A 19,759-nucleotide genomic window follows, 5' to 3' on the forward strand; every position below is an offset into this window, starting at 1 on the left:
TTAGGGCTTTTCTGGTTGGTCAGAGGGAATAATGCATTAGTCGGTGCCAAGACAACTATGTTTTCCTGTTTCCCCAGTCGAGCCACGTGCAACACATGGAGCAAATACGCCACCGCACAGATTGATCAGCAGTACTTAGATTTCTGTTAAATTTCTCTAAAGCCCCTGAGAACTAAACATTTATTTACTGTGTATTTTTAATTTCTGGGACCTAATAGGTACAAAACAAAAAATCTGTGATCAAAGGTGTACTACAGATGAGGACAATAGGTTTAACTTAAGTACAATGATGTGTATGGAAAATGTAATGTCCCCATATAAGGACGCAGGGTCTCCAGAGGTTATAAGGCCCGACTTCAATCAAGTCTTACCTCAAAAAAGTTACGATTATGGGTTTGATTTGGCAAGTTATTTTGAGTTGTCTACTGTGAAGCTTTCAGGCGCTAAACTTCGTTTATCTCTTTTTGTTACCCTGCAATTTCTCCTGAGTCTTTTCTCCACAGACAGAAATTGTCAAAAGTAGAAGATGGTCTGAGCACCAAAATTTCATTTCATCTTATTTGCAATTGAAAGGAAGCTGTTTTTGCTGCCGCGGAGAGAATATAAATGAAATCTGTTATTGTTCTGTCTTGTTGCATTTTGATTGAAATATTGATCACCCATTGATCATTCACACACTTTGCGAGCGGAGCCGGTGGAACAGCGTGCGAGTAATGAGGCTGACGTTTGAAAGACTTGAACGCTCACAATCAGTGGGTGCAGTTAGTGCATAATGGATTCAGATTGTGCTGGTATGGTGTGTTTTTAAATGCACTTTTTCAGCATTCAGTAGAAGTCTCTGCTGCCCACACACTACTCTCTGGGTTATTTGCTCGCATGCTGCCTGGGTTCTGTCCTCCTTGGTTGTACATCAGTCAGCTCCACGCATTAAATCAAAGCTGATACAGGCGCCGTCCTAAGTGCAACTAACTGCTCACTGGACTGCTGGCTCGGCGGAGATCTCCCGATCTCGCAAAAACACTCTACCTTCCTCCTGTGACACACACCTACACACACACTTCACTCTGTGTAATTGAGAAGTGGTGGCATCTGCACACCTGCACCCGGTATGTCCCCAGGGACTTGATACAAAGTAGATTCAGACAGTGCCATCCCTCATGGGGGGACCATCCTCGCCTCTGCAGATGGCTCGCTCCCCCCGAAGGTAACACCGCTTAAGAGGCGGCCGTATTGTCTTTTGGACGGTGACAAAACAAGTCCTCTGCCTCAGCGACGCCTCGCCGCACCTCTTTTGTAGTCATCACAAAGTTCAGTGCCGCTTCATATCCGGTTTCCTTCTCTTATCTTGCCCCCGTGTGTGTGTGTGTGTGTGTGTGTGTGTGTGTGTGTGTGTGTGTGTGTGTGTGTGTGTGTGTGTGTGTGTGTGTGTGTGTGTGTGTGTGTGTGTGTGTGTGTGTGTGTGTGTGTGTGTGTGTGTGTGTGTGTGTGTGTGTGTGTGTGGCAGATGCGGCGACTAAGAGTCCACTTTAGGCCACAGGTGGGAGGACGTGCAGCCGCTAAGTGGTCACATTCTCTATGAGCGGCACGACCGCTGCGTCTTCCAGTTTCCCCCGACAACAAATCTTTCCAGAGCCGGTGTCTGACTGAGAGAGAGAGAGTGAAGCATTGACGTGACAGATGCCATTTCCCAAAGTTCTCTCTGGCAGCCTGCTGCGTCTGTGTCTGACTGGAATGTTTGTTTCCGTTTTGTTTTGTTCTGCTTTTTCAAAAATATATTCTTTTTATCTCAGATTTTCGGATTTATTTCGTTTTTAGGTCCTTCCCTTCTCCCGTGTGTGATTTCTCAAAACAATGAAAGTCTGAACGGGCGACCTTCCACTTTTGATCAATGTCTTTTTACGTTTTTGATTGCGGCTGATACAATCATATTTATATCAATGTGCTTTATCACATTTGGGTATCTTATAGTTATTATTTAGAATAATTTAAGCCACTGTGAAGTCTAGTGTTTATTGTTTTTATTTGGACTGCCATCTTTGATAAAGTTTGCCATTCTACTGCATAATATCCTGCCTGAGGGTCGTATCTTTTTAATAACCAAATTTGAGCGCTGTCTGGGAAAATGTCAGTTCATTTCTGTGTCTGTGCAAAAGCAACGGCGTCCATTAGATTCCAACTGTCTAATGTGCACTGGTATCAAAAATCCAATATCAGCCAGGTTTCATTTCATAACTGATTATGTGATCACTGAGGAGAATCCAACTCGTGATCCAAATATTTCCTAATTGAGCTGAAATCAAGTGATAAAAATAATTGCGCTCCTAGTCATTGCTGCCCACACAACCTCGTCATACGTCTCTTGATTTCCCAGCATTCCACTCAGTCGGTCCGCAACCATTTCAAAGCTATTACACTGTAATTAAAGTACTTGCTGATGAAACAAACATCCTGTGAAAAGGAATATTATGAAAGCTATAACCTTGTATCATCTCAGTATAACGCCCTAGCTCGTGTCGGGCTCTGTGTGTGTCCGTGCATGTGCGTTGGCGTGTGTGTGTGTGCGTGTGTGTGTGTGTGTTATGGGTTGGATGAAAGTGGTTCCCCATTGTTTTAGGTTGGCAGCGTGTCAGAACCCTCAGCTTCCTGTTGCAGATCGGCTTTGGCTCGCTCCAGCCCCAGAGAGAAATGCTCGACGAGCTCTCTCCCGCCGAACGGAACCGTGTGCTGTGTTTACGCGCGGATCCTTCCTGTGCATCTCGCGCCGTTCGGATGAGGTCTGATGCTAATGAAGCTGTCTGCCTGCTTTACAACCCGAGCAGATGTCTGCCCCGGTACGGCTCGTCGTTACACACTGAGGTGTTGTGATTCATTTAGACGGCCCATGTTGTCGTGAATCAGATTTAAATTCAGCTAAAACGAATGTCGGAACAGCGAGCGCCACGCCTTCTCGCTCACAGATAGCAAGGCCCGTTCACAGCTTGCATCCCTTTATCCAGATTACTTCGTTTCTATATCGTCTAGGTATCCGGATTCTACCTACTTTCCAGCAAGATCTCCTAATACAAAATAGCTTTATCAACAAATGAGGTGACGCTTATACATACACAGATCTAGACTTGCACCAGTCCAGTCCAGTTGAGTCCAGTCCAGTCCTTGCGATTCAAAGTGATATCGTAACTGGATGATTTGATTTTAAACGCAGGCGGTAAATGATATCAACCTTTGGCATCTTTCATTTTGTTGTTCTGTAGATAAACATGCGATGATATTTCAGTTTATTCTCCAATGACATCAGCAGTTGCAATTTGGCAGCACTGAAGCGGCACTGATTCACTACTTGGCATTTACCTGCTCCAGTTTTCAACTTTTTTTGTTTTTTTTCTCTACACTCTCTGCATCTATTTATCAGGTTTTCTGCAGCATATCCATCTCTCGCCCTCACAAACACCCTCACGCAAACACACCCTCTACTTTGCTAAATTACCATCGGTGCCTTTCCCACAAATGCACATACACACACGCAAGGAAATTCCATATGATGTATGGTGTGTGTGTGTGTGGGCCGCAGTCTGCTAAATAAATGTCAGGATGCTTTATTATTCTAGCTTGTGCATGATCCCTCTTTTTCCATCTAAGATTTACAGGGATTTGAGATAGTTTAATGTTTAGCCCTCTGAAACGACGGATTCATCCACAGTGCGATGATTCGATGCTCTTTACTGCAGTAGAGATCTATCATAAAAAGCTGCATTGACCAGCTTAGCCTTGTTCTCTTGTCGCTGGCCCTTTTTTTTGAATTACGTCAAGCAGAAAGGGAATTCTATATCTCGTGACGGATTCTAGTTTATTTCCGTCCCGGTGCGTCATTTGGGTGAATGATGGAGGGGTACCAGGGAGGACATGGGTGTTTAATTCAGAGTCCGGAATGCTTTCCGGAGAGAGAGAGGATGGTAACGGAACAACATTAGGGCCCCGCAGAGGCAATGAGCAAAGGTAGTAACGGGAAGAGAAAGGAACCGAGGCTCAGAATGGATCACTGCTGTCATGGAGTTGAAGGATGCAGCTCTCTAGGCTCCTAATATCCTGGATATGGCTCACTTACAAAGCTCAGTCGCAATCTTTTTCTCTCTCAATCGCTACTTATCCTCCCATACAACTTTCCCCATGAGTGAGAGACAATCGTTGATTGCGTTAATGGGCCAGGCGTATCGGTTCCTTTGTGTGTGACATAATCGATTAGTCACAGAAAAGACTCAAATCTTAGTCTGATAGTGATTTGTTCCACCTACTCTCCCCCCTTAGATTAGTCAGTCCTGGAGGCTCGGACAATCAGGCTGATGATCAAAGCCCCTTCAGGTCACCCGGTGATGATGGTGATGACGGTGATGATCATTTCATTTGCTGGCGTCGGCTGGTCCGGATCTCTCAATGTTCTTTTTATTTTTGCCAAAGACGAGGAAACGCACAAGAGCTTCGCTGTCACGCCGCACCTGGAAAAAGAAGCCTCACTTCGGAGCAGAGGTCACGTTGAGCACGACAGGGAAGCCGGACCATCAAAGTCGTACCGAACGGTAATAATAGTCCCCTTCTTCGCCAAGCTCCTATCGGATGTCACGCTGACTTCCTCCGTAATGACTCTTTGTGCTCGGGCGAAATTGCCTCGCTCCTTTTGACATCCTAACATAGCGCAGTGGCATTACAGCTCCAGCAAAGAACCAACAGAGTTAAGTGAGCTCAAAAAGAGGATGTGGTTACAGAGTACAGCGTGTCTGTCCCGACGGATTCAGCCACGTCGACGCTGACATGTGGGGTTGACAGATGTTTACAGGGACCGGAGTGATGTCCGCTATCTGTCTCTGCCGCTGGAACCAAAAGGCGCCTCTGTCTTCTGTCAGCTGTAGCTCCTCCTCTTTCATGTCCCCTGCTTAATAGGCCATTGGTCTGCTTGGCAGGTCGTTGAGCCGTGCTCACTGGTAACAAGCAAAACAATCTGCAGAGAGGAATGCAAGCTTCCTCTTCCAAAACAAAGTGTTTCCCAATCCTAACGATTAGTAGTGACAACAGATTAATAAAGTACGTACATACATTCTAGTTTTGAATAGTTTGCCTTGATTTGCTTGACATTTCCATTGGAATTCCACCAGTGGGCACTTCAGGTACCACCCGGGGGTACATGCACCACAGCTTGAGAACCGAAGCTAGAAATGGAAATGTTGTATCATGGGTGGAATGTAAACAAACTAATAATTAGCATGCGTTTCTTTTTCTACTTCTATATGTGGTCGAGCTTTCCCTTCACGACTCGAATGGCATGCTGCTCATGATGCGGCTCATCGGGTATACAGGGCGAGGATCTATTTTGGGTGTTTTGTTGCTGTCAAACACGGAGGTGTCAGAAGTGAGGAGTTGGTAACAGGATCACGTGTGTGTGCTGCTTTTTCTGACTGTAATCACTTAACTAGAAAATAGAAACAGTCTCCAAATCACCATTTATGCTCATTTGCAATCTGACATTTTCCCTCTTCTCCCGTCTAAGTAAACATACTTGCTGAGGTGTGTGTGAGTGAGTGTGTTTGCACTGATATGGCCTGTGAATCAATTTTGTGAAAGAATATTGAGCTCTTTTTCCCTAAATATGCTCATATTTTGCCTAAATTTGATGAATGCAGTAGCCATAGTAACTATATAAACCGTAGCCATAGTAACTACATAAACCACTAGTAAATTCTGTTTACAATGTAGTTGTGCTGTATTTTCAGAAGTTAAAATCAATTCAACTATATAAAGTTCATCTTGCTGCAGTATTTTGTTATATTTTTTCAACATAAATATATAGTATGTACAAGGTATCTTCTCTTTACATTGTCAATAAAGGAAATGTAAAGAAAATAAAGTGAGACAGAGAGAAGGCGTTTATGTAGCATATTGACATTCAAAATTCCATCCCCCACTGACATATTGTGAAGCGTCGGCTCGGTCATAAAGTAAACAAAAGGGGAATCATCTGTAGCTGTTGTGCTTGTTCACACTCTCACACACAGTCATGCCCCCACAGCCTATTCTATCTGTCCATCATCCAGAAGCATGATCCCTGTGTGTGTGTGTGTGTGTGTGTGTGTGTGTGTGTGTGTGTGTGTGTGTGTGTGTGTGTGTGTGTGTGTGTGTGTGTGTGTGTGTGTGTGTGTGTGTGTGTGTGTGTGTGTGTGTGTGTGTGTGTGTGTGTGTGTGGCCTCGGTACATCTGCGTGGGAATCGGCGACGGGCGAGATAATGCGGAGATGTATTGCGTTTGGCCTTTTCTGGAACTGGTGGTGTTTTCTGTGATTGGAAATGCAAAGAGGAGATTGAAAAAGCGCCCAGTCTGTGATAAAGGACCTTTCTCTCTCTCTCTCTCTCGCTTTCTCTCTCTCTCTCTCGCTTTCCCTTTCTCCATTGTACTTAATGCGACAAGCTCTGATCTGTCCACACACAGAAAATCCTTTGGCTTAGGCCAGTTTGCATATAAGTAACTGGGTTTAGGCTGTATTAAGAGCCGACTTAATTCTTCTGGGATGCATTTATTCTGAGTATAAATCTTTTGTCCTGCAGCTCCCCTGGTTGCCTGTCAGGCTTTACAGTAGATCCATCTGCACTCCAGCAGCCCCAGATTATGAACCAATTCCCTGGTGACACAGACTGAGCTGCCCAGTGATACACACACACACACACACGCACCCCACCTCCTCTTCCAGCTTCATCCACTGTGGCTAATTCAGCCCGCGCGCTCCCCCGGGCGTAATTGATCGTCATATCATTAGCCGTATGTAGAGCTATCTTGGGATCCGCCCACTGTTTTAGTCCCTGCTCACTCAGCCGGAGAGGCCTCTCAGATCTATTCGCGTGGTTGAAACACAGAGGTTTTCTACGCGACACAATGGCTGTAATGTGATCCGTGGTGTCCTCAGCATAGGCAGAGTCCTTGTCTTAGGCCAGAAAGAAAGAGTTTAGTCTAAACATGGGGAGGTGGAGGAAGTGGAGCTTGGTGGCATACACCCCCGTCGCCACCGTCAGGGGCCGCGTTGGCACCCAGAGGAAGGGTGTGGAGGGGCTGTGTGTGAGCAGCGTGCCGGGGGTCCTTCTGTCTCATACGTGCCTGATCGCAGAGGAAGAGCAGGCCCGTTTCCTGGCCCGCAGTCCTTCGCCACGCCGAGCTCACTCTCCGTCTCTCTCTTTCTGCTATTTCTCCGCAGATGGCGGGAGCGAGGACTTTGCAGACCCCCGCTCGCCCAGTCTAGACCATCACCTGAGCCACGTCAGCCAAGGTAAGCAAGGAGACGTTTATTCGAGCCACGTGCAGCCCACGCCACACACTTAAAGAAATACTTTCTCTGCCCTATTATGACATTCTTTCACATGTAGCAGCCTCTCTGAGATCAGTCAGCCATTCCAGGAGGGCGTCTCATGCACCCTGCAGTTTCTGAGAATGATTTTCTGCCCAGTCATTCAGCGAGTGAGGAAACACTGATGTCTCCTGAGAGTTTCCAGGGAATGCAAAGTGTGACTCTTAAAAACAAATTCTGTATCATAACTCGACGACCTACTTGGGGTATTTAATAGACAGATTTGCTTATAAGTCCCTCTCTTGATTCTTATATTGAAGTGCACAACGCTGTTACAGGTGTGAATGTGTCTTTCCTCTCCATCCTTTACCTTTATTTCGTACACAGTTCTTCCTCAGCCTCCCTTTCATCTCTCTGTTATGCTTCGAGGTCGATTCCCTCAAAGGTCTTGTATGCTGACTTGTATTTTATTTGACTTTACAACAGTGAAGTTGATGACTGGTGGAAATGAAGTCATGTTTACCGGGAGAGAACAGTGGAAATTTTTATATTCTTGTAATTTTGTCTGTAAATCTGGGTTACTCGCAGTGTTATGGCCTTTATACAACAGAGAAGAAGTAACAGTAGATATTTTATCAGCAACCAGAATTCCGGCACCTGGCAGGAATGTTAAGAGATATTTACAATTCCACCTGGCCTCACTCTGTGCTACCTGTGCACCATATCAGTGGAGCGCCTCAGCGAGGAGGTGTTTGTTTGCTGGGGGAGGCGTGGAGCCGGATCCTAAACATGTCGGGAAAAGAAATAGCATCATTTCCCCTCAGATGCTTTTTGTTCTCTGGGTGTTATTTCATTTCTGGCTGTTCCTCCCTCTGCACCTTTGCCCTAAGGTTTCATCTAACTTTGGTGTCTCCGCTGGTTTCTGCATCTGTTGAAATTGCACATAAAACATCTTTTCTCAAAGTAGAGTTGTTTTTAAAAAAATGGAATATTTATTTAATTTGCTTATGTGTCACCCAAAAAAATTAAATGAAATTACCAGGTTTGACAGAAACGAGACAAAATCCATCGTCATGGTAATAAACGAAAGACAAATTCATGGAAATATAAAATTCTAAATAAGACTTCACACTCCAGAGGTATATGTATTTGAGTTTTTATAAATTGAATACGTTTAGAGGCATTAACCGTTTCTGTAACTATCTATTGTATCTATTTGAACTTTTACTCGTAAATATGAGTCTAATTAGTATTATTCTTTTGTTTTGATGAGAGTCTGTGTAACTGCAGATTGTCCGTCCATGCCAGAGTGCTCTTTTATTATCATTATTGTTGTTAGTTCAAAAGTGAAATGGGATGGCAGCTGATAATAGCTAGCGGAATACTAAGTGCCCCCTTGGTATTCACACTCCGTCCTGTGTACAAGCGCAGAATGTTCATGCTGATGTCGCCTCTGCCGCCTGTTTCTGCATTGACGCTCCCCGCTGAACGCCTGGACCTTCTCCGAGAGACGTGTGTGTGTGTGTGTATGTGAGAGATTTGTGTACATGTGTAAAGTGAATATTTGAAGGTGTGTGTATGCCTGTGTATTGGCAGAACAGCAGCAGCCTATCTCTCTCCCCTCTCTCCCCTCTCCCCCCTTCACCCCAAGGAAATCGTGTGTGTTAATAGCTTCATGTCACGGTGTGTTTGGCTGACGTGCGAGCGGCTGTATGACCGGTTAGTTTTCCACCTCAGTCTGCAGGGAAAACAAGCCACGGTCTCACCTGGAGCCGATTCACAAAATGGATGAAAATGGATGTTGTGTGTGTTTACAGACAGCTGCCATCACGTTATCAGTCCACCAGGGAGTGTGTGTGTGTGTGTGTGTGTGTGTGTGTGTGTGTGTGTGTGTGTGTGTGTGTGTGTGTGTGTGTGTGTGTGTGTGTGTGTGTGTGTGTGTGTGTGTGTGTGTGTGTGCGAAGTCTCCCAAAAAAAGCTGAAAGTTGTCACAATTTGTTGGTTTTTGATGGAAGGGAGAAAGAGAGAGGGCGGATAATGGCGAGTAGTTGCTCATGCATGATCAAATACTCTCTAACGGCCATTGAGGCTCTGTTTTGCTTTGTAAAAACACATTGGCGGTGGTTAGAAAACACTCCATTATTAACAATAGCTCGTGCTGCTGCGTGCGGTGTTGTGTTACCGTGGGACTGGCAGCGGTCAGGGCGCTGTATTGTTGCCGTGAATGCAAGAGGCACGTGTTGGCTGCAGGGGCTGTCCTCTCTCTCTCACTCTCTCTCTCTCTCTCCTCGCTCGGGCCAATAGTGTTACAGTCAATACTAGTCTGTGCACTGATACCGAAATCGAGGGTCAGACCAATGGATTAGATTAGATTAGATTTGAGTTCTCACATCCATCATATATATATATGCAGTGTAATGTACTCCCAACACTGCACCAGGGAATAATGTGAAATCTTATAGACTGGATCAAAGACATTTTTCAATTTGTTTTTAATGATGATTTGTGCCTGTTCTCTGTCTTTCCCTGCTCTACCTGCACCTAATGAGCTTCATCAAGTGTAGGAGAGCAGGAGAGATGGAGAATATGTTGCTGTTGCGGGTGAACCAGAATAGAGAACCTGAATATTCTAAACAAAACAGCCTTTTCTCTCTCACTCACTCACTCAGTCATTCTCTCTCTCTCCCTGCCTCCCGTCCTGCAGGTGGCAGCATAGACAGCGACTGTGCCTTCGAGGGAGACTACGCCGTGCCGCCGCTCTCCATGACCGAGGGCATGCAGCACATTCGCATCATGGAGGGCGTGTCGCGCTCGCTGCCCTCCTCCCCGCTGCTCACCCATCAGACCATCAGCATGCGGCTGCAGCCCGTGAAGAAACTCACAGGTAAATGGCGCCGCAGCTGCGAGGGCGGTGTACCTACCCCCTTTTTTAAACGTGGTTCTAAGTATGTGTGGTGTGTGTGTCCTTGCCCACAGCTGTCCTCCTCCACAGGCACTTATATCACATCCCCTTTCCTGCACGGCACTGTAGGCGTGGCACCTTATTTCAGGGGTCTCGCACAAATTCCGTGAGCCAAACCCACTGGGGCGCTGCTCAGCAATCACACACACTGTTACTTATCCCCTTCACCCTGAGTAGATGCATGAAGCTCCGGCTCTCGGGCAAACACTGCAATTTTCAATTCCGCTAATCACCCAAAGTTCTACCTAATTGACAGGCCTCAGTGCCAGGAACAGCTGACGGGAGTGCGAGCTGCGGTTTGCTCCACACCTCCCACCGCTAATCATTTCCTGTCATCTCCCCATTATGAGCCTGTGTCACGTCGCTGAGGGGTTGAACTGCGGTTTGGGACCGGGCAGCGTAGGCATCTGGCTCTTTTCCCCCTATTCCGGAATTTGAAGATGAGGAGTGAAATATTGACAGCGGCGCTTAACTGGTTATCAGTGCAGCCTCCTCATAGAAACCAGAGTGGGAGTGAAAGGCTTTTAAAGCTTGATTCAGTCGTCGCCACTAGGGTGCACCAGCTTCTCAGCTACCTCAGTCTATTAACCAGTGCTGATATGCCACAGGGCGCATCATTTTTACATCATACAGAATGATTTATGCTCTCCTCCGCGTCGTCCAGACTGGTAGTTCTAAAGGGAAAACACACAAAATTCTGTTTCATCAGCTTTTAACAGGGCGTGCCGTGCGGCTGCATGGAGCTGTGTGTGTGGGTGTCAACATCCAGCTGAGACTGTTTTGGGAGGAACAGAGCTTATGAATTAGATTTCATAACACACCAGTCAAGCCAAATCACACTCTTTGCTCCCACCTGCTGACAGCTCTTACAGCCCAGCCATCTTTGTGTGTTCTCTTTGTATTCTTCTTCTCCCTTTTCATGCCACATTTTAGAGCAGATGTAGCCGTATACGTGTTTGTTTGTTACCTTGACGGCTGTCAGAGAGGTGGACTCTGTTTAAGAATAGCCGGATGATTGATGCACGGTGCTGTCTCATTCCTAAACCTCATCCCACGGCTCGGGTCAGGAGAGATCTTCACTGTCGTCATACACAGTCATCGGGCTGATGATTCCAGAGACAGGTAGGTGCTGCTGGATAGAAGGTCTACTTTGTATTTTTATACTCTCTGGATATCAGAAATTGCCATCGCCTCTTATTTAAATCTGTCCTCAAATACTTTTACCTTTCCACATTAAGTGCACATATACTGTCATATCAAGTGTTTGTGTGTTTTGTGTGGGTGAGAGTTTTTTTTGGCATCACCCAACCAGGATTATGTCTCTGTGTGCTGGATATTCTTGTTGTGACCGTAAAGTCGCTGAAAGCATCCGATTTTGTCCACGAAGCTGTTTGTGTACGGTTACATAACTTGCCTGAAATGCCTTCCAGTACCGATTAGTAGCCATTCTTGCAGTCACGTGTCTCCGTTTGAGCTTCACCGTGACTCGCTGCCGCACCGGTCTTTGTGATGTTCTGTGACAGCTCGTACGCGTCTCCTACGGCGCCCTCTCGTCCTTCAAGTCCCTCAAAAGACCTGCGTCCTCAAAGTGGCGACGGGTGCCAGATTGACGTAGGTTTCAAGCACCCTCAGCTTCTCACCCTTTAATTAATACGAACCAGCACCACTCCCCGCACAGCTTGACGGTACCGAGCATGTGTGTGCCCGTGCCTGTGTGTGTTTGTGTGTGTGTGTGTGTGTGTGTGTGTGCTGGAGTCAGATGCCCTGTCCCCTCCCCCACCACTCGCCTGTCAAAGATGGCAGAGGTAGAGGGGGGAATGGAGGCGACATGGAAGGCAGAGCTTTAGAGAGCGTACAGCAGGTGGTGTGAAGGCTGCAGCTCTTTGATCCCCCCTGGTGGCCTCCACCAACCGCAGCCTCCTCCTTCGCCCTCCTGTGAAGCTCCTGATTGGCCTCGGGGAAGCAGAACAGCCACGTGGGGGGGGGGAAGGACTCGGGTAACTCAACCTCAAGGCTGTGATAAAATGAAAATGCTATGAAAGCGCTGACCTTTTTAGGGAATCAATGAGTTTCTGATTTAATCCGCTCTGCCTGTGTGAAGGCTCTCAGGGGGCTACAGAGGCTCTCGGGGGGGTCAACTTGTGAGACAGATTGGAGAACGCTACACACTGCAGGTCGCACTTCAGAGTCGCTTTTGTAGCCGTGAACACAAATTTCTATTAGACATTCTATTTTTTCCGCTTAGTTCAGCGAAAAATATCATCAAATATGCTAAACTCCCTCTCATCTCTCATACGCTGCTACTGCTGTGTTTATATTTGCTATTTTTAGTTTGCCGCTATCTTCAAGTGGCGACGATTTGCTCGCTCTCACTGTGATATCTCCGCCGCCGATCATACTGTAGTTATGAGCTGTGATCACTGATTGCTTATTTGTTCCCTAATAAACACCGCGCTCGAGTGCCTGGCTCACCGCGGAGACGTCCACCCGCTTGATTGATTGGCCCCTGCTCCACTTTGAAACATTTAAAGGAATTATTGCAAACGCCTCACCCCGGATTACACCACCTTCTCCCAATTAATGGCACCAATCAATACAATTACCGCCTCCCCATGGATTGCTACCTAAAGATAGAGAATTCCATTTAGCCTTAAAACCCCAGAATAGGCTTGAATTAATTACGTCGCCTAATTTTTCTCCCACTCCCACTGTAATCATCGTGATAATATGAGTATATCTGAGATCTATTGTCTCTCTGGCACTTACACTAACAGAGTTATATGCAAATACGTGTCGGCGTACGGCGGCGAGATCACCTCTGCTCAGTCGCGTGACGCGGTCGGCGGGATTAACGAGGGGACCGCTCGGCGCTTTGCAGAACTGCCGAGTCAGGTGTTTACGAGGCCTTTTCTGTGGCGTTTCTGCCAGCGGATGCACTTTGCATCTCTGGCCCGGGTTTGTTTGCGATCTTGTCATGAGACGTCTCCCGCAACTACTCTGCCCTTAAAACTCGCAGGTGAGGTTTCTCGACCCGTCTCTCCATTCATACCTGGAGATTTCCATCAGCTTATGGAAATGTATCCCTGAAATGTTGCCAATCAACACTAGGAGTATAGTTGAATGAGGTTGAACCAAAGCGTCGAATCCAGCTCAGTACCAGACTTCCTACAGCCATTACCTTCAAATTGATCGTGTGAAAGATATTGATCGTGCAGGAATGTAGCCATAAATATGACCACATTCACCAGATCTTCATCAATATCTGCATCTGATTTAAGTTGCATCTGTTGATAGGAAACACTCAAGTTCTTACTTTAAGTTCGACAAATACCCCATCTTGTAGTAAGCAAGTGATGCAGATCTGCTTCAAAATCTAATCAAGTCATCTCCACCCAAGTCACACCTCTCTAAACATTCTAATCAAAACGCTCCCCCCTCAAATTTTCCAGCCGCTGTGCTTAAACAAGCAAACACTGGTTGAATTTGTAACATCCTTGGCTGAGGTAAAGACCGCCGAGTTGTATCGATCATCGCCAATTACCGTCACTGTTAGTGCGATATGGAATTTTCCAGCGACCCCCGTTTGTTTCACCGTCTCGTTTCGTTGCTTATTACAAAAACGAAAGGCTGACATTTGGGACATCTCACCCCCCCCCCCCCCCTCAACCTTCAGAAAATCGTTGCTCAATTATTGTCATTACTCCTTACCAAAAAAACTGCCACCGCTGACCCCGGCAAATGATTTGTTCGGATGAAAGGGACGTGTGACATTTCCAGCTCCCACTGTCACAGGTGAGAAATAAAGAGGCAAGGGTAAGTGTAGGAAGGAGTAATTGAAAGGGAAGAGCAATGCCTTCAAGGGGGGAATTTCTGAACTGCTTTTCGTCGTAAATAGCTTGACTAGCTGGAGAAACTTCAGTCGCGGTTGAGACATCAGTCAAACGGGCCCCGGATATCAAACTACCAACTGCCAGTGGACAGAAACTGTTCAAAACAAATCAGAGGTGGTAAAGAATGGACGAAAGGTGAGACACTATCAGCAGAGTGTCTTTGTTGCCGATAGCTTTCATTTATGAGCGCTGGAGAAGCTTTCCATCCAGAGGTAAAACTGTAATTCATGTAGTCTAAACAATGACATCACCTTTGCATTTGTAACCTGCTGGATACAAACTGAATTTGTATGTAAATATATTGTATTGATGTTGCGTTATCCCATCATAACCCAGTTTCTCCACGGATCTCATAACATTTCACGATAGCGAATGTTGACACTGTTAGAAGCGTCGTTCTTGCCAAGTCTCATTCATGTGGCTCATAGTTAAGAATCTAAACATTCCAGATATTTGCATTTTACATACAGGCTCATTATGCTCACAATTGTGTCTTGGCGCCTGAAGCTAATCACCACCTCCACTCTCCATCTCTGAGGATTATACTGCATTTTGTTGACAATTTGCGGGCCAGACTGCCAGATATATACGGAGCGATTGTGTTTTTTCCAGAAGTATAAATGCGTTGGGAAGTTGCGCAATAAGGGAGGATTGGATAGACGCGATGTTGACACTTTGAGGCAGGTCTCTGAGCACGGATATGACGCCATCCAGAGCCAAAAACAGTGCGTTAGAAACTCTCTGTTGTTGCCGGTCGAAGCCCTTAAATAGACGTAAAACATGGCTGCAGCTCTCCAAATACAATTTCAAGGGTAAAACAAGGACAGACGGGGGATGTCTGTGCGCGAGCGGAGACTAGTGTAATTTCACGGAAACCCCTGTTTTCCCTGGATAATACCTCTCCTCTTTTTCCCCCCACTTGAGCGCCGATGTCTCTCAATAGCTTCACACATGAACGGCAACACCGTGTCCCTTTAATAATATCCTCCCTCCCTCTTTTTTTCCTCATGCCATTTTCTTTCCTCCCTCCCTCCATACCCACCCTTCTCCTCCCCCTCCTTTTGCTCTGTGGTTGCCTTGACAACAGCAGCACTGCGCCATTCATCTGTTGGAGAGACCTGAGCTCCTGTTCCTGTAGCGAGCGTTCGCCTCTCACATCTATACATAACTCGCTAAGCGCTAATGCAGTCACGGAGGCGAAAGCAGCCGCTCCTGTCAGGGCCGCACGCTGGGTGTCGTTACTTCCCTTCTTCTTCTTCTTCCTCTTCTTCTTCTCTTCTCCTGAAGTCGGATAAGGTCTGGCTCACCTGTCAGGCGTCGTCTCGCGCCGCCCATCAACAGAAGAGTCACCTCTGTTGTCCCTCCGTGTCCCCGGTGACACGGTAACTACTGCGCTCGTCCTTCCTCCCTACCCTCTTCCTCCCTCTCCATCTCAGCTTCCTTCCTCCTCCTCCTCCTCTTCCTCCCTCCCCCCGTGCTCTCGCTCCTCCCGTCACTGCCATATCTGCCTGGTTCCGTATCATTTACTGCGACTGAATTGAACGGGCAGCATCACCACTGAAACCTGTGGAGATCGCCTCAGAGGGGGAGCGGAAGAGAAACGGGAGAGGAGAGAGAGACGGAGAGCTCCTCTTCCTCCTGCACCTATCCTCCCCTGCCCACTTGGCAGGTGTGTTCTTTTTTTTTTTTTCCTTCTAGTTTCTTTTCCTTTTTTTTCTTTTTCTCTTTTTGTTTTTTGATGAGCTGGTCATCGCTCAGGGAGGAAGGACTGCTCGTGTCACTGGACGGGGAAGGAGGAGAGCTGGTGCCGTACTCCAGCCTACAGGAATGCGCGATCTGGTTTGAAAATGGTGAGCGGCGCTGCCACACCCTCTTTGCCCGTCTCATTCCTTCATATGTGCCTGCTTAAGTGTGTGTGTGTGTCCCCTTTCACCTGCCGCTCCACCTCCTTGCTCATTGTGTGTATGTATGTGTGTGTGTGTGTGTGTGGGTGCGCGTCGCTCCGGTGTCTGAGTGGCTGTGTCGTCCGCTGGCTCGAATGACGTTTGTACCGACACTGGGCTAATGACAGCAGCACAGGAAAGTAATTCCTCCCCATGAAATGATGCGTTTGTCAAAGGCCTGAGCTGTAATGACAACGTAGGCTGAAGGACCTGTGAATCAACCACAGAGCAGTAATGTGAGTGTTTTTCATGGCGAGTTGGTCTGTTTCATGCGTCAGCGTGGGTGAGCATTCCAATTGTCTTTTAGTACGTGTGTGTGTGTGCGTGCCTGTTGGAGTGTGTGTGTATGTGTCTAAGCACAAACTGTGGGTGTCTAATGGTGCTTGTTCTCCTTGTTATCGCATGTCTCACTTTTCCTTCCAAAGTGCAAAACGTCATTAGGAGCATATGGTTGCGTAAATGGGTTGAAGTTGTTGGGGGATCGGTTCTCTCTCTCTCTCTCTCTCTCTCTCTCTCTCGCTCCGCACCATCCAGTCAGCAGCAGCAGCAGCAGCTTGTTGTTGTGTGTGTCAGCATCCTCCCCGTCATGTGCTGGGATGTGGTTCCTGCTTCCAGCTCGAGTGCGGCAGGCTGCCTCCCTGCCTCCCTGCCTCTCTGCCTCCCTGCCTCGCTGCCTAATCTCGGGGGACCGCTAGCTAGTGTGTGAACAGAACAGAATGTCTCAATAACATTGTCTGCCAGCAAAACACAAGCACCTCATCAGCAGCTGCTGTCATTGGTCTCAGGTGAATGCTTTTTGATGAGGCACCCACATCCAGTTTTCACACCACTTAGTATCACCACCTGGCGAGCGCTTTGATGAGCTTACCTTGTCAGCTGTCATTCAGGACCTATCGGGCAATGACACAGCGTCCCTAATGAGTCGTATATTCCAGAACCGCCGTGCTGGTGTGTGTCTGCATGGAGAGTGGCTCATGGATGTTGGACCACTAAGGGAGTTGTTTGGATTAAAGAAACATGTTTGGGAGTTTGTCAGGCCCACGATGACACAGAGAGAGAGAGGCCTTATTGTAACAGAGAGATGCTTATCTGACATAAGCTATTCACTTTCTTCAAAACCAGCATTGTTTACATCCGTAAGTGGTCTTCTTCTCGGTCCTCCTGGTACTTCAGCCCAGGGTTCCACAGGTTTGAGAGTGGCACAGCTACCCTACAGGAAATAGAATTCAGTCTCTCAGAACAACAACAGAAAATGGGGGAGCACACAACTTTAGACTTAAAGTCAACATATCTTCCAGGCAACTTTGCATATTCTGAGTCGGAACATTTCTGGGCAGCACATTCAGATTATTGAAATGGGCCAGATCCATTCCAAGCGCCTTGAGGTTTGCCAGGATCGTCCGGTGTTTGGCTTTCTCAGAATGTGGCTGTCCAATGTGTCCCGTTCTCTCGCTTTAAAAACAAGCACCTGCCTTTAAATGTCCTCCAAACCTGGAACGATAGGGAATGCGGAGCGATATGCATGCTGACGGATACGCACGGTGCACAAACAAATCAACCTACAAATCAACATTTTGTAGAGAAACTGATATCCATGAATAATAGATATGATCACGTTAATTTGAGTTCTCAATTTTCTTGTCTGAATGGGAGAGAGAAAGAGAGAGAGAGAGGGAGAGAGAGGGAGGTTGGCAGGTGTTTACTCTTCCTGGGAAATATTTGCAATAATCCCATCATATTGATGCTCCTGACAGTAAAAACGTGCTGTAATAGCCCCAATATGTTCCCCGTCATTCATCTGCTCACTGACTCGTCGTGTTGCAGCACAACTAGTGGTCAGAAACTCTCCTTGCCAAAGCTACAAAGGCTTAAAAAGGAATCCAGAGCAGGTGTGGAGACGACATCGGCTGAACCAGAGCTGCCAGAATGCATAGATACAATGTTAGTCTTTCCCCGGCTGCTGTATTCGGCTGACATGCCATCCAGGTTTGTTCTCATTGCCGCTTCTTCCCTTGAGTTGTTTGTGTTACAGTCTACTGTGTCTCCGCGCATACTATCTCATTTCATTCGCAGTGCCAGTCAGTTAAACCTGCCTTTGAAGTGCAGCGCTGCTCAATTGCAGCCAGCTTACCTGAAAATCATCAGAATAAAGCCTGATAAACCCTCTCCAGTAGTTCAGGGTAGTATTGATTTATATAATTGCTCAATTTCCCTCCCTTGAAAGCCCTTGACTGTGTATTTGACAAATGGCCTGTAATCCTAAAATAAGATATGAAATGAATCTGACAGGAAAATCTAAAATCAAACCTCCCTGTAGTTTGTGCCCAGAGACTGTAGGCCACTTAACATGACACAAACTACTCCAAACTATAATCCAGTGTGCAGATTATGGAAACAAGGTTGTGACTATGGCGGCGGGGCAGAGTTTTGCCCTAGTGACACAAGAAAAGAAAGGTTGTTCTACGCTTCTTTGTCATGTAGAAGTGTGAATCTGGCCATCTGCATCCTTTAAAACCCCTAGTTTTGTCTCCTGGTGCACAAGGTTAGGACAGGAGTCTAATTAGGAGTCATGTTCCAACTATTTTGCCAGCCAGGTGAACCAGCAACTGTTGCCCCCGTGTAAGTCTGCTGTGCCAGATACTGAGCTGCCCCCCCAGTCCATAAACCTCCACCATCTGGAATAATATCTTTTAATATGACGGGAGAAGATGGGAGTCAGCACAGCCATTAGCAAGATGAGGTCATCCTCTTGTGCTCTTGATCCCATTCTGACCAAGCTCTTTAAAGTCAGCTCGCATCGCCTTTGTCACTTTTTAAAAACCCAAATAATAAACTGCACTCTGCAATTAGAAATCCTCCCGGAAGCTTTCAAAACGGGCGAGGGCGCAATCTATTTTCAAGAAACGTAACCGGCGTTGACCCCGGCCGTTTCAGCTCCATCTCTCGTCTTTGTGTGCAGGAAATTAATTTTTTATGAAACACATCTAAATATTTATCAGAATAATGGCGCCGTATTAGAAAAGTTCCATTCGAGGCGACGGTGGCCAACCAAAGAACTTAAACAGGAGATTTCGTCACAAATGTGGTCAACGAGGTGAGAAGCACTTTTGATGCTCACGAAATGGAAATCCCCATTTTGACAGATTTTACGGCTTCGACCTTAAAATACCACAAAAGTTTAATTGACAAGCTTGCAAAAATTATTTCAACATCCCAGTCTTTTGATAATAATGACTCGAGGAATCATTGCCAGACCAATTTATATTTCTTAAGCGCACAATTCCAGTCGGTAATTATGAGAACTCACAATGTCAGCAACACTGTTTTGCCGATGAAACCCAATTCTATATTTCAGTTTCAACTCTGAACACTCTTCTCCACTGTGAAATAAGGCATAACGTTTATCATGACTAAAGAGATGTATTATTGACTCACTTAGAAGTTCTATAGGTGATTTATTTTCTGGATCTTTACCAGTACAACAAGGCCTTCAGGAAATAAAGGCTTCGGAGTGGGAAAGAGAAACCCGCAGTGTGCTATTAATAGCGTTTGATAATGATTTGCTTACAAAACAGAGCAGTGGGATTTCCAAGCGTTACATACGACAACTCGCTGCTTTTCCGTGACAAATGGTGACGGTAGGGAG

At 46.5% G+C, this 19,759-nt stretch overlaps 1 protein-coding gene across 2 annotated transcripts in view; it reads left to right on the forward strand.

Annotated features, from left to right (window-relative positions):
* The window catches only part of tanc2b (tetratricopeptide repeat, ankyrin repeat and coiled-coil containing 2b), a 108,658-nt gene that overhangs the window by 45,286 nt on the left and 43,613 nt on the right, over positions 1–19,759 (forward strand). For both annotated transcript variants that reach the window (XM_076151821.1, XM_076151822.1), the window contains exons 4-5: positions 7,229–7,300; positions 10,023–10,202. In XM_076151821.1, coding sequence (XP_076007936.1) covers positions 7,229–7,300; positions 10,023–10,202 — 252 coding nt within the window. The remainder of the gene's footprint in view (positions 1–7,228; positions 7,301–10,022; positions 10,203–19,759) is intronic.

The sequence above is a fragment of the Genypterus blacodes genome, unplaced genomic scaffold, assembly GCF_046128005.1.
Source record: "Genypterus blacodes isolate CSIRO-AG114 ecotype Tasmania unplaced genomic scaffold, CSIRO-AGI_Gbla_v1 ptg000055l_1, whole genome shotgun sequence".
Classification (NCBI taxonomy): domain Eukaryota; kingdom Metazoa; phylum Chordata; class Actinopteri; order Ophidiiformes; family Ophidiidae; genus Genypterus; species Genypterus blacodes.